This window comes from Varroa jacobsoni, unplaced genomic scaffold (genome assembly GCF_002532875.2).
Source record: "Varroa jacobsoni isolate VJ856 unplaced genomic scaffold, vjacob_1.0 contig01957, whole genome shotgun sequence".
Classification (NCBI taxonomy): Eukaryota; Metazoa; Arthropoda; class Arachnida; order Mesostigmata; family Varroidae; genus Varroa; species Varroa jacobsoni.
The window spans coordinates 18,676-32,847 of NW_019214728.1; the positions used below are offsets into that span (position 1 = coordinate 18,676).

General features: G+C 45.4%; 1 protein-coding gene and 1 long non-coding RNA gene across 10 annotated transcripts in view; one reads left to right on the forward strand and one right to left on the reverse strand.

Annotated features, from left to right (window-relative positions):
* MESK2 (misexpression suppressor of KSR 2) overlaps nucleotides 1-14,172 on the reverse strand; it is a 31,694-nt gene that overhangs the window by 13,308 nt on the left and 4,214 nt on the right. Inside the window, exons 1-2 of one of the 7 annotated variants that reach the window (XM_022853671.2) lie at nucleotides 4,747-6,718; nucleotides 292-1,365 (exon numbers count right to left, since the gene is read on the reverse strand). The exons of 1 other annotated variant lie outside the window; for it this stretch is intronic. In XM_022853671.2, coding sequence (XP_022709406.1) covers nucleotides 292-311 — 20 coding nt within the window. In that variant the 5' untranslated portion in view covers nucleotides 312-1,365; nucleotides 4,747-6,718. Of the gene's footprint in view, nucleotides 1-291; nucleotides 4,085-4,746; nucleotides 6,719-11,351; nucleotides 12,552-14,172 lie in introns of those variants that run through there. 5 more of the 7 variants (XM_086973227.1, XM_022853673.2, XM_022853672.2 and 2 more) reach the window with 5 other exon arrangements.
* The window catches only part of LOC111272299 (uncharacterized), a 53,795-nt gene that overhangs the window by 10,151 nt on the left and 29,472 nt on the right, over nucleotides 1-14,172 (forward strand). The window lies entirely within an intron of this gene.

A 14,172-nucleotide genomic window follows, 5' to 3' on the forward strand; every position in this document is an offset into this window, starting at 1 on the left:
CTGCTAAAGAAAGTTCAATCAAGCTCAGCAGGATTCACTCCGGTTGGACTTCTGATGGGGGCAAATACTTTATACTATACCTAAAAATAAGTGACAAAGAATAAATAATCAATAGTACTAGGTGCAAGGGTAAAAGAAAACTATTTGAATAGATTGTTTAAACGTTTCTATTATATTCGGTGAAGCGCGCACCTACATACATAATACCCCTACATCTCAATATGTTTCTCTTGTTACTATCATTAATCGTTCACAGTTAACAGCACTATCAACTAATGATCTTCGCCACACCTGAGAAGGTGGTACGCCATCGAGGACAGGACTAGAGATCCGCGGGGCACCGTATACAGCAGCCGTCAGTTGAAGCTACAGTTCCGTCAAAATCGGTTTATCGACAACTAGAGCTACAAGAGTCCGATCTTCCTTCAGTAATATCGTTTACAAACACACAGCTGACGCCAAAAGCGTTGCTGTTAAAGAAGGCAGGCTTTCATCTTGATGTGATGACACGATGGGTTTTACCCAGCGCAGTGTTGTGCTTCGTTATGTATTCTGCAGCTTGCACTATGTTTGTTCCTGGTTGCACCAGCGTACGAGGAAGGCCAGCAGCGCCGATGGATCGGAGCGGACCAGTCTAGAGTGTTGCTATAACAACGCAGTTAACTTACTCGCGCACAAGGGTGAGGGCTTGTGGGCCCTTGTCGTGAGTGAGGACAGGGGAATAACGGCCATCCGTCGATTCGTGGGTCCGCTGGTGGCCGCCTCACACGCTCGATCCAGCCGGCCCAGCGTAGTCGTCCTGTTTCGAGCCACTAACCGAAAGAGGGGTCCGTCAAATCGTCTATGCCCGGAACCAAGGGACCGAAATTCTCGTTCTTAGGCGCCGATTAACAGCAGCGGACGCGGCAGTGGTCACAGCCACTTAATTCACGAGAAGATAAAGAATGGCCCATCCAGCGAACTATGTTCATCTTCACTAATCCTTTACGATGAAACGGAAAGCAGTCACAGCTGCGGAAGCCCGCCACGAGAGCGCCAACAAACGGAGTACACGGGTTCTGAAGGACAAAGCGACCTACAGACCCAGCAATCACAAATCGCTTAACTAGACTAGGTAGTCTGAAATCTGATTTTCTTGTTTTCGTTCTTCGGTATTGTGATATCTCGCTCTGGCTTGATGTTCCCTAGGCGACGCGATCCTTGAGTTGAGTTGTCTATTCGACTTGGAAATAGGCACCCCAGGTCGTTAATAGTTGTTGTTCTGTTATTGTTACTTATTTTTGCGGCCGTTGATCCTGTAGTTACTCGAATGCGACCCCACTCGGTGCATGACTCTCTGCTGGGTTCCTGCCCATACTTGACTCGCTATCAGATTCCAATAGTACGGTTCGTTGATGTTGTTACTACTCTGATATACTATTGCATTAAAGTTTTGATTGTTCCTAGAGCAGACTACGATAATGTATCTGTGCTTGGGGTGTTATATTTACCCGATTTATATCACCGACGCTCGTGTTTTGTCTGATACACGGACAACCACTAAGTAAAAGACGACTGTGTTATACGATACTACTTAATTCACTTTACAACTACTGAGTGAAGCCGCTCTGCTTTGGACTGCAGCTTCAGCGTAGTGGTTATGGCGCTCCCGTAGTACTGCTTTGTTAATTCTGTTACCGGTTTATGACGGAATATAATAGAATAACGATCGGTCAAAACGAAAATAAAGCTTAACGCACATACGTCTATGCACAGACAAATAGACAAACCTGTTCTATCATATTAACTCCATGTCTTCTACGAGCATTCGTAGTACTTGTACGTTACACCTCTGCGTATGGTAGTGCGTACTTTTTCGACGTTGCGGTTAGCGTCGTAACAGCCAATAGTGGAAATTCGAATGGTTGTAGCGCGTTCGCTCTACCCGTAACCAGTAGCAGCTCCGCGGCAAAACATCCAGCGACAGCAATGGCTAGATGTCCCAGCAATCACAACAACAGCCACCGACAGCAGAAACCAGAGCTGCAGATGAAACGCAGCGTCCGCAGGGCGACCGTCTTCTTCTGACGTCCGTCGCGACCGCTGCCGTTGTTGTCGTCGTGATCATGCGTGCGTTCTCGCGATTCCTGGTTGTGTGATGCGCGCGTAGCTGTGTGTGTTTATCATACATAAATGATGTAAGTGTTAGCGTTCCGAGAGGCCAAACGGCGCAAGAGCTCTTGGCGACAGGCCAGCGTCCGCATGTTTTAGTGGATCGATGCTGCTGCTGCTGCTGCTGTTTTGGACCCGTCCGTGTGTCCTCCTATAGCGCTCTATTGCGTCGATAATGCGCTCTTCCTCTACTCTACACTACCGCTGAATTAATGCTCTAATGCTGGCTAGCTTACTCGATACCCGGTTCCAGCTGCCTCGTAGCTCACCGCCGTTGGTTGACGGCTCACGAGCGCCGCTGCCGCCGCTCTGACGGGACTTTGTCGCTAGTGTTGTTGCTGCAGCACGGCCACGAGGGCCGTCACCGGCGGCTCGATCATTGCGGAAAGGAGGGACCCCGCAGCAGTGAAACTCTTAGTTTATGGCGCTCCTGCTGCTCTTACGTTTGTAATGGTAGTTAGTTGCGATGGTAGGCAGAGGCACAAATGGGCACGTGAGAGGGCACACGTATGACCTTTCATATTGTATATAGAACCGCCAAGAGGCAGGACCTTGAGCAGAACGATCAACATGGATACACATGGAGAGACATACGTTCAGAATGAAAATGCTGTAGGGCGAAGAGGCCCGCTGCTAATTTTACTGCGGCAGTAAACAGCGCTGACTGATAGAATGAACGGTGGACGCACCGATGGACGGTCATTTTCGGCTCACAAAAGGCCGACAGCGAATGATAGAAGCTAATCGGCTAGCGGGTACCTAGCAAGTTCCTGTGCATATTTTCTTCTTTGTCTTTCCCTTCTTTGAATTCGATCCCTTTCTTTATGTTGTCGGTTTATTGTTTCTTGATAATGCCTGCCGCGCGTTGGTTACTTTAATTGGTGATAGGCCACGAGTAGGCCAGCAACCACCACCAGCGGCAAAGAAGCCTCTACAACAGCTGTTGCTGGTATAAACGGCAATACACAAATTGTCAACCTGGTAAGGGTATGTCGCTGAGTTTGTCCGACCGCTCAGCGGCGCCCGATATCGTGTCTAAAAAACCTGATGCACGCAAAAAGTCCGCAGTAGCAACTGCAGCAGCACAGAGAAGCGACATCGTTACTCCGATGTTAATATGCTTGTATGAGATACGACAAAGCATTTTGTTATGACAATGGGGGTTCTACTCTTCATGCTGCTTTAAACTGTTGGTGATAGCAGGCGGTCGAACCGTCATGCCAGTGCCCTTTTACTCTATTCATCTGTTTGCTGATAGACTAACTCTAACTCTAAAAACTAGTACACCCTTCAGTCTTACTGATTATGTATTTATGTGTTCGATGATACGTTATGAACGCTAATTGGGAGATTTATATATACAGCTTCTGTTATTAACGCGGCTAACCCAATAATATTTGACAGTCCATTGAAAAGACGAAAAAACCTGGTGCTATTTATAAACACCCACTTGTGTCATACAGTCGTGTGGCCTGTATGGTGTCTAAGACACTTGCTCAGCCACCGTCACGCCACAATGACCCAAATATTCGCTATCTTTCTCCGCTTCTGTTAGAATTAGCAGCAATACCTATCGCACACCCTATTCGTAAACGTTCGCATTGGTTAGCTGTGATGTTTGCGCTTTTCAAAGTTCGGTGTCTCGCTTAGCTTCCGGACCGGAGATGGGGCACATTTGCTGCCATCCGTCAACACCAAACATATATATATGTATATGCCAGCTTTATCCAACGACCTTCCGCCCAGGCTAACTTTCGATAGATAATAGATGGACGGACTAGTGCTTTGTTGCTGCCTGCTGTTGTTTGACCTTATACAGCGATGACAAACAACGTCCTGGGTCGTTGCTGAAGGTGACAGCAGTGCGCGATGACATTCGCGTGTTTACGTGACGCCAGGAACGACAACAATACCCACCAAAGCAACAACAATAAACACGCTGTCTAGTCCACGTCGGCCTGAGCAATCTATACACAGATAACGAGCCTGATCATGATAATGCAGCGATCCGGGCCGGTGACACCGCATTGAGAAAGTTCAGTAGGCTACGGGAAGGCTATTATATGTTAGGCTGGTGATAGTAAAACAGGACACAGTAGAACAAATTATCCTAGACAGAAAAGTCATTCGTGCCTGTCAGTGGTTTTCAGTCCATCGACAAGTTCGCTATTGTTGGCGTTCGTGTTGCTTAGTTTTGGCGAAACATCAATTCAAGCAGCAGTCGGACTCTACATAGAGTAGAAGTAGACATCAGCTTCGATAGATTATTGTCTTTTCGGCTATTATTGCTGATACAATTAGTACATTGTCTCTTCTGTATAAGATATTCCTACATGTGAATTGAAGATTCGCATTATGGTCTGCCAGCGATCTACAGAAGCACGGTATATGCCTGTGTCATATAGAAGTATACAAGTGTACATGTACTATCCATCATACAACGGCTGTACATCGATATCTTCACACAGCTACACAGGCGCCGGCTCAGCCATACACCATATAAAGTATAAAGCTAATATAAACTCAAAATACGTCACCCAATGCTCAAAGATGGACAAACAAAAGCAAATGTTTTATCCTTGCATAAATACACACCGCACAAAGTAAGTGGGAATACTTGTAGAGCTCGTGGCCGATGAAAAACTGGTCTCAGCTAACGAAAAAGATTCACACGTTGTTTCTTATAGCCGCCAACAACAACAACAACAACTCAATAGCGAAGATGGTCTTAACAAAGTGTCCAGCTGTATCACCACCACAAGCGTCTCCGGCGACGCCGATTACGGAATAATTATTATGATGTTTGATGGTGCAGCCGCCGACAGATTCGTAGCAGCGATCGTGGCCGCTGCTACTGTGCTCGCCGTCGTGAGGCCGGAAAAGGACGCGCTGCCCTCCTTTCTCAGGCGATAATAGAGACACGCGACGGTTAAGGAAGACGAGTTGACATCATAAACGACTGTGGATGAGGCAGGCAAAAAGCCGGACGCCAAGTGAGCGCCTCCACATGTGACAGCGATCCTGGGAACGCACTTTCGGCAGCAACAATAGCAGATACTTAACGCTGAGGAGAGGACCTGCTCTCTGGACACCGCCGCTGCTGTTGCCGCAAGCTCGTCAAGTTTTTCATTGCGGACTCCGCGATCGCCAATCTCCAGAGCGACTCCTCCTCGAGAACAATAACGATAACGAAAATACTGGCTGCGATCGTATCATTATAGAACTCGCCCAACGTTACGTTAGACGACGGCGGCGGCGACGACGACAAAGAAGAAGCAGCGAAAAACACTACCACTGTGCTCATCCAGGATCAAGGGCCGATTACAGGATAGGTTAGCGCACCTAGCTACCTAAACGACCAGCTGTTGCTGTACCCTCCGCAACGTCTTTCTCATCCACTTCTTCAGCGCGTTGCAGCCTAACGGCACTTTTCAAACAAATAGACAACCGAAATCAATTTCGATCTGCACACCCATCTAATGGGAAATATCGGCAAATATTAACCAATCAAGAGACCAGTCTTTAATTGAACAATATTCAAAGTAATTGGACGTCATGAAGAGCCAATAGGTAGCCAAGGAGTCGGGGATGACTTTTTATTGAAAGGCCAGTGATGGTCAGTCGTTTATAGCAGTTTTATAACTATAAATGTTATAAACATTCACACCTAAAGTAGCTTTTTATCTCTTAAGCTTTTGTAACACTCCCATTGGTCCATAGTCCCTTTGCGTAAGTAAATTCGATTATGCAGAAGAACAAAGTCATCGAACAACAAGAAAACATGCAATTGAATTAATTATATTGATTTGAGCTACTCATAACGGATACGTACGGGGCTGACTTTCATGAAAACCTATTTCTTGATTGAAAAGCCTATTTGTCACCCTAAAGCATGTGGGTTGTTCAACGTTTCAGAATACTAGACGTTGGGGTAACGAAGGTATCATGTCTGGAGCCAGTGATGATGATGCTGCAGCAGCAGCTGGCACCGTAATTTTAGGACCAAAGCACGAGATAGTGGGAAAGCAGGGCCAGACAAGTGGCGTCTGGGACAAAGATCACTCATGTTTCTTAATCGACAGTTGCTGCTTTGTGGTGGAAATAGTTGGCCGCAATCAATATACACACGGGACATCCAGGACGAAATAGTAACGAATATTAGATACTATCACTATAGTACATTGTCATTGTTGGCAAGGCAAAATAGCATGTCGCGCTCGATAAGAGGACCAATAACTTCGTCTGATTGTTTCGTTAAAATGAATTACGGGTAACATCTTGTGACGACGTCTTGTCGAGATTTCAATTTGTGAGCCAAACTAATCATTTGTCGTGCGCTTATTCTGTTTGCCTTAAATATTGTATCAATTTATCGACTGTTTTGAGTGGATTCCAAAGTAAAATCATCGTGGTGTAATAGTAAAAAGCAATTCACAATAGAAACATCGACACCTATCGTTGGAGGCGAAGAATAAACTCAGCGAGACGAAACTAGACAATGTCATACTGGAAAATTTTTCCTAAGAAAAAGAAACGGATCGTAAATAATAAACGTAAAACGTATAAATTTCCACGATCTTCGGATATCCTTTGCTTGAACGTAGCTATTTCTGTTCACGCTGGATTTTCACGGGTCACATGGAGGGCTACAATATCCGTCTTGTTATGAATCAATTGAAACCTAAATTTGCTGCAATAACCTCAGCCGAAGCGAGCATGTACGCGGGTAACGTTGAGCTGAAGCAAGGGAAAAGGCGAGCCACAAGAAAGTGCAATAGACCAGTTTGCTTGCTAGTAGAACGTTACATAATGGCAAACATCGCAGCCGGTGAAGACGGCAGCATTATTGACGGTATAGTAACGGAACTCAAAAAGAATTAGATGTGCTCGTTGGTTGGATCTTGTTCGATAGGCCACTTGGATCCGTCGGGTCTTTTCCTCTGGGTGTCCTCAACTAAGTGATTGTCTCTGGGACTACCAAGTCTGTTTTCAGCCCAGTCAGTCCCTAGTAAACTAAGAACAGCAGAAAGCAGTTATGACTGCCGCTGTGACCCCCAGCACTCACTAATCGAGCGACGGAAACCGATTAATTCCATGCCCGTTCAAAGCTTTGTCGTTCGCCTGTCAAGTCATCAAATAAGGCGAGAACCAATGTTACTAAGAAGTCTACCTCACAGACAGGAAGTTTACCACCGAAGGCTCCAAGAAGAGAGAATAATATAAAAGCTACTTATAAGCAAGTAGCTTTGCCACGTTCAACCTGTTTCTGATGTTGCTACTACATCAATACATCGACATCAGAATGATCAACAAATCGGTTGGTCATATATCGTGCGCTCAAATAGCCCGATTTACTATGTGACATCCGCGCAGGGTAAACTCGATCCCGGTGACCCTAGGGAGGGACTACACCCTTGAAAAATATAAAAAAAGAGTTTTGTCTCGTTTCGTATCTAATGTTCTCTCTTTTGTCTACGAGCAGACATAATTTTGACCCAAGCGCCAAAAGATTTAAATTTGCTTCTACATCGAATTACGCTGGGCAGTAGGCCCAAGGTACAGGTAGACGGTAGTCAGGAATGGACGCAGGCAAGTAGTATCTCTCGCCGCTCGAGTTGGTAGGGGTAACAGAACCATGTCAATTTAGCGTCGGCTCCATCTCGAAATGTCATCGTAGTGTCTGACGCTGCTAATCACGTATTAGAGCTATACTGTACTACAGAAACGGAAAGTAGAATTATAAACCTAGTAATCTTAGGGGATTATGTCGTTGAAAGCATATTGTGGTTGAAACTACTCGATCTTTTGTACGAGTCTACTGTATCATGAACCTTTGTAACCGGGATGTATCGATTGTCATCACTAGTTGTAGTATGGCCAAGATTGGTTTGATAAACTATACCTCAGGTCATATGATTTCCTACAATTAATGTCATTACGGTTGGCATATATATATATATATATATATATATATATATATATTAACGAGCGTACGTTGAAGTCTGTTTAGAACAAACATGTGTGTAACGAAAACCGTAGCGCAACATGCACTTTTCCACTATTGTTTGCTAATCTTCTTTAATTCTATAGAGAACGTGAAGTATCAGAGTAAATTATACGGACAGGGTCATCCATTTAATATTGTACAGGAAGCCCCTACCGGCTCAACCGTCATCCGTGGTGGTATCAGCAACAATTGCTAAAGCAGCATTTCTATCAAAAGCAGCAGCAGCGGACAGCCTATTAGCAATAAGAGCTATTCATCTCACTTAGTAATAAAGGTTTGCGAGATCTTAGTAATTGCATAGTTTTCAGAGCTGCCGCCAACGACAATAAAAAATTAACACCGTTGCGACGGTGCAGCGACCAAATGAAGGCGCCGCCACCCATCCACTAATACAACCCATTTTTTCTGTTAGTATTTCTGCTATCAGCGACAGCAGCAAAGTGAGCAGAAACACTAGTTGTACCTTATGGTTTTCGACGCCACTCCAGCATGCTGCTTCTGGAACAACTCCAATCCAATAGTAAAGCTTCTGCGCAGTGTCAACGGCCGCGGAAGTAATCGGTACCAACGGGAGTCTGTGCTGCCGAGTTGGTCAGATCTGGGACAGCCACATCGTTCTGCTGTCATTGCCATTGCTGTTGTTTGCTACCAAACAGCCCCCCATCATGGCTCCTTTTGACATGTTAACTCTGGGACGGGCGACCATGGCAGCCCGTTGCAGACCAGCAGAAGTTTGTGGTACTGCGTTCGCGACCGCCAACAGCGAAGAACGAGAGGCGCAAAAAGCGTTTGCCATAGGAAGCTAAGCTACGCCATGCTTTCTTGAATCGCTGATAACATCAAGTGAAAACCTTAAGTGAAGGACCAAAGCGAGAATTTTTGAGGGTGTGGTATCTGGGCGAAGGGATCTTTTCGACAAAAGAGTTTCGATGATAATCAAGAACTTTCGGTGCTACACAGCTACTGGTCCCAAAAAAGAGGTAAATTTGGTATCACTAGATAGTGGGTAGCGTGAAATATAAACGCAATCGGGTGCTTAGCTATAAACTAAAAATAAATTTTTGAAATGTCCCAATTGCTTACTGTTTATAGAACTAACTTTTGCGAAGTTTATATGATACACATTTTTTATTAGCTACAGCGTGTCGAAAATGAGTCAAACTCCTCATAATATGGACGTACATAGACTCTTACGCCTCGGATATATATATGTATATATATGCGAGAGAGACCATATATGCGAATGATACGGTGATGCCTTTATAGATTAATAACGTTCGTACCTTCAAAATACCAAGAATATTAATAAAAATAAGTAGCAACTCTTCTTTGATTTTGTAGGTAACTAAAGTACGTGTTTGCGTGTGCGCATTTTCACGTCTTTCTATACGTGAGTGGATTTTACACAAAAGATTATCAATAGAAGAGTAGCCGAAACAGCCTGCTAACAGCAGGTTAATGCTATATCGGCAGCAGCGCTTATTGAGAGGACACCGGTTTTCTCTAGGGCAAGTAGGTAGCCCCTGACCGGCACGACCTAGACTTTTCGTAGAAAAGCGTGCTGTCGCAGGCGGGACATAATATAAAAATTTGAGAAAGAGCCGGCGCCAACGATGCCGGCAAGATGAAGTGGCCAGGTTGGGTATTTCCCTAGAGGAGGAGCAGCACACAGCCCCCTTCGAGAAGGCAACGAAAAGTGCCTTTCTGGTGACTCCTTTTATTCTTGGTCTCAGTTTCCACACTCTGTCCACTCGACGCTTGCTTCAGCCGTCATTTTTACCCCGTTTTCTCCTCTCCAACTACCCCTTGTTGCTAGACTACCACGTGCACTTGTGGCTGATGGTGCAACTTCTGAGGCAAAAAGCACGCCATTTTCGCCCCAACAGCGAATTCTCTATAGTGAAGAATAGCAGTAGCACATTTAAAACTGCAGCTGCCAGTGGGAGGCCTCACTGTGGAAGCACGCTACGTCATTGTGAGCGGTGAGTTAGTCATAGCGACACATCACTACGTCTCTCTAGTTGGGTACGAGCGGAAAGAACGGCTGAGGTCCCTTTTTTTTCCCGAACGTTTTTAACAACACGAATACTGGTAAAAAGACCGCTGCACGTAGCATAAGCGTCGGAGTACGATAGTATAGAACAACTGACTGGTCCTACATGTACGTTAATTATATTTGCTGAAAATCCGCGCTCTGATAGATGCAATACCCATCATGAGCTCACAGTACTCTGCCATCATCTCCACGTGTAGATAGAATCACTAATCGATTCATATATATATATATATATATATATCTATATGAAGAAAAACATCTCCTTTACCTGTAACCTTTTGGATATTAGCTCGCAGACGTGGACCTCGACAGAGCAGTTCAACAGACCGACGAATCTTTGCTCTTTCTCTATGTGTGGCTAGGCAACGAAGCTGATTGATTCCACTCGTTGTACAACGAAACAATGGCCAGGCTGGTAATGTGGTGAACAGCAATGATTGTTGCAATCGTATGTGAAACCGTTCGACCTTTACGAAGCTTAGCACGATGTCTGGTAGGTTATGGAAGCAAGGTGGCTTAGCTCTTGGCTCTGCATGACTCGACGACGGATCGTTCTCTCTATATTCTCCTTTGTGTACCTAACGCAACATAAGTACTAGATTCCCATGTATTAGCAACGGATTTCCGCTACTTTCTCTCGATGACCAAATGTGATTTTTTACTCGCCAACTGACATGCGTCCGGCCAGAAACACACACAGAGCGCAAAAAAGTGACATATGGCAGATTCGAATCGCGAATTCAGGCTGTCAAACAAAGCTACTGCACAACGGTCCTCTCTCTAGCTGTCTTGTCTCTTTCGGCGGCTATTTCGCTGTCACGTAACGGTCAGCCTCTCGTCGCATCGCGCATTTAACGCATGTTATCACTTGTTTTACTATAATATCTAAATTCGTCGATCCAGAGGACTCGTCTGGATTCCTCTCTACGACGCTGTACCAGTAATGGCACATGCTTTGCACAAAGTCGGCCTTTCTTCAGCGCCAGAACTCATTACCGCCCAAGACACGCATCTCAAAGGGCTATGCACGCGAAACATGAACGTGGTCTTAACAGCGAAATAGTCTTTTCTAAAATCCATACGACAAATCGCGTCGTTCTATATCATTGATCATCTATGAGTCTGGACTCTACTTACCAGTTCAATGTGGTTCCGACACTCCGATCGCACTTTGAGGTTGTCTCGTGTTTGGTTCGTTTGGTAACGCTTGCGTTTTTCGTGTTGGGAGCTTCCTCTGTCTATATTTTCGCTCAAAACGACAAAGTTCACCCACTCTCCACCGCTTTTCGCCTGTCTTCACCTGCTTATCGAACCCTTCTGTTGCCAGCTTCACTAAAACGTGCTTCCAGCGCGATGAGTCTCCGAATCGTCTGCACGATATTTACTGCTTCGCGTGTGGGTTGGCGAGCAGGTTTTCTATCGCCGCTTTATTGTACTGTTTATTTCGTACTTTTCGCTGTGGAATATTTTACTCGCTCGCTTTACGATATTATCGGCTTATTCATTAAACAGCAGCTAGTGATATCCGGGTAATAGAAAGGACCAAACGAACAATAAAGAACATCCAATTAAGATCCGCCAGAGTTGTAATCAGTAGACGGATGCACACTTCTTTCTATATGTACGGAGGAGGCGATTTCATTGAACGGTCGGTTAGCCGGTGACCGCTTCTGCATCGAAATCTTCTCGGTGCTTTTCTTTGCATCGTTCTCCGTTCCTACCTTACTTTGCTCTTCCTTCTGTTTCTCGCCGTAAAACTGTAATCTGGCTCTGGCTTGAACAAACGGCAAGGCTTTGTTGTCGTACTCGCTGACGTGTTATCACGGTGTCCCCACGAGTTCGTCGTCTCAATCAGAAACTGCCACTATTACAATCGATTGCCGTTAATCACGAATGCTACATAGCCTCGTTCTGTTCGTACGGCTGTTTTTTTCAGGTCTCTCTGTACGGTTTCAGCGACGGCTACTGAACTGCTGTTCGTGCGGCGACTTCAATAGGAGTAATAGCAGCGGTCGTTGTGAGACTGACTGAGAGATGAGCATGGTGACCGCTGGCTCTCTCATAGCGGCATGAGCGCGTCGATCTGGCCTCGGTCAGCTACGTTGCTTTATTCGTGTAGTTCGGCAGCGACTGCTGCTTGTGTTGGCGATTGCCGCTGGCTCACATACGTGTTCGCTAGTAGTGCTTACTCGCCTTGGGTTTAGTATCGACGCTCACTACTTTGATTTGTGATCGCCGCGAGATGGCTGGTGGTGAATGGCAATGCTGGTTTTAGTTTAACGCTGACTTCTGCCGGACCCAATAGTTCGACCAGAGCGACGACCCTCCACGGGGCCTCTAAGATGGCGCTGCGGCAGCGGCGCCAGCAACTGCGGCAGCCGCAAGCAATAACCACCATTCTTTTGTGTATCGCGTGGCTCGCTCGACAGACGGCGCCACTGGCGAAGCGCGGTTGCGAACGACGAGGGAGTCGAATGAGGAGACCCGCGCAGAAACAAGCAGGCAACTAAGAAACAAAGACCGAAGGAAAGAGTCAACTCTGCATTCGTTTGGCAAGTGAAACAAACGACTGACAAAGACGCCAAAGGTCAATATCTTAGCAGCGTAACCGTAGCAGAAGTGATTCGGCCATCGCTCAGCATAGGAGAAAATTTGCACAAACGTTCGTGCTCGATGAGCTGCCATAGACACTATCGGTAGGGCATACGAGGCTGCCATGCGTGGAATAAGACAACTGATCGGCGAAGGCGACACGAAATAGAGACTATCAATTCGTTTACCGCTTGCCGTCTACCGTAAGTCACTTGATCAACCGGGAACAACCCCGTATGACCACCCACCGTACGGTCGCTCACTTTATTCCGTTGCCCTTCTTAGGAGTAAGACAAAGAACGAATCCGTGTGATAGAACGTAAGATAGAGAGAGCTGCCAGTAACTACGGCGAAAAAAATAAGAAATCGTGACGGCGAGGGACGAAGCCCATAATAAGCTGTTCATACTGTGCAGTACGACAAGATGATCGTGCCGAGATGAGTATGAATTTAGCAGAATGGCGCTATTGTTGTTACTGACTCTTTGATGACCGTTAACATTTTTTCCAAGAACGACCGGCACACAGATGTCGAGTGCTAAACTCAATGGAACTAAAGCGTCTACGAACGCAAACATAGACTGATGCCATGATGGCTAGCTGCAAGCTTTTCTGAAAAGTTTTCAGAATATATTAAGCCACTATAGAAAGAATGGGCAAATGATGAGTTGCAGAAGATAGGCGCTCAAACACAGAGTAAGTGATGGCCATCTTGTTTGAAATGGGGTCACAATACATAAAGAAGAAATGGAACGTGCTGAAAATTAGGAGATCACAATGTTTGCACACAATGGAAAAAACAAATTACGCATTTTGCGTATTATCAAATCAGTGTATTTGCAAATAATCAATCAGTTACTAATTTATTTACCCACCTTTGCCAGTGGGAGTCAACAACTTCATATACAAAAACAAACATTACAATATTCTCATAACGGAGAGATTATATTGAATTTTTTTTAAAACACTAAATAAAAATTACGCGAGTCGTTATAAATTATTATATTAGATTTATAAAATTAATTTGAGAAATTTGCCAGGTATCCTAAAGATGGTAACAGGAGGCAACGAGCGACATCGTATATATCATAATTTCTCCTGTATCTGGGGCACCTATATGGAGTATGTTCAGGCTCGTGGAAACGTGGTTTCCTGCAGCGTCTATGATAACCCATGCACGGCAAAGTGAGTGACGACCTGCTTGTTTTTTGGCCGCTTTGTCCCTTCCCATTCGCTGTTCCTTATCGTACCTGACACAAAAAATTCCCCATTAATCTCTGTGAATTTCGTTTGCAGCTTCTAAGATTTATCTTCATCGGCTTCAAGAGTCGTTGCCGGACGCTTAACGCGATTTTAGCTCCTGGGGA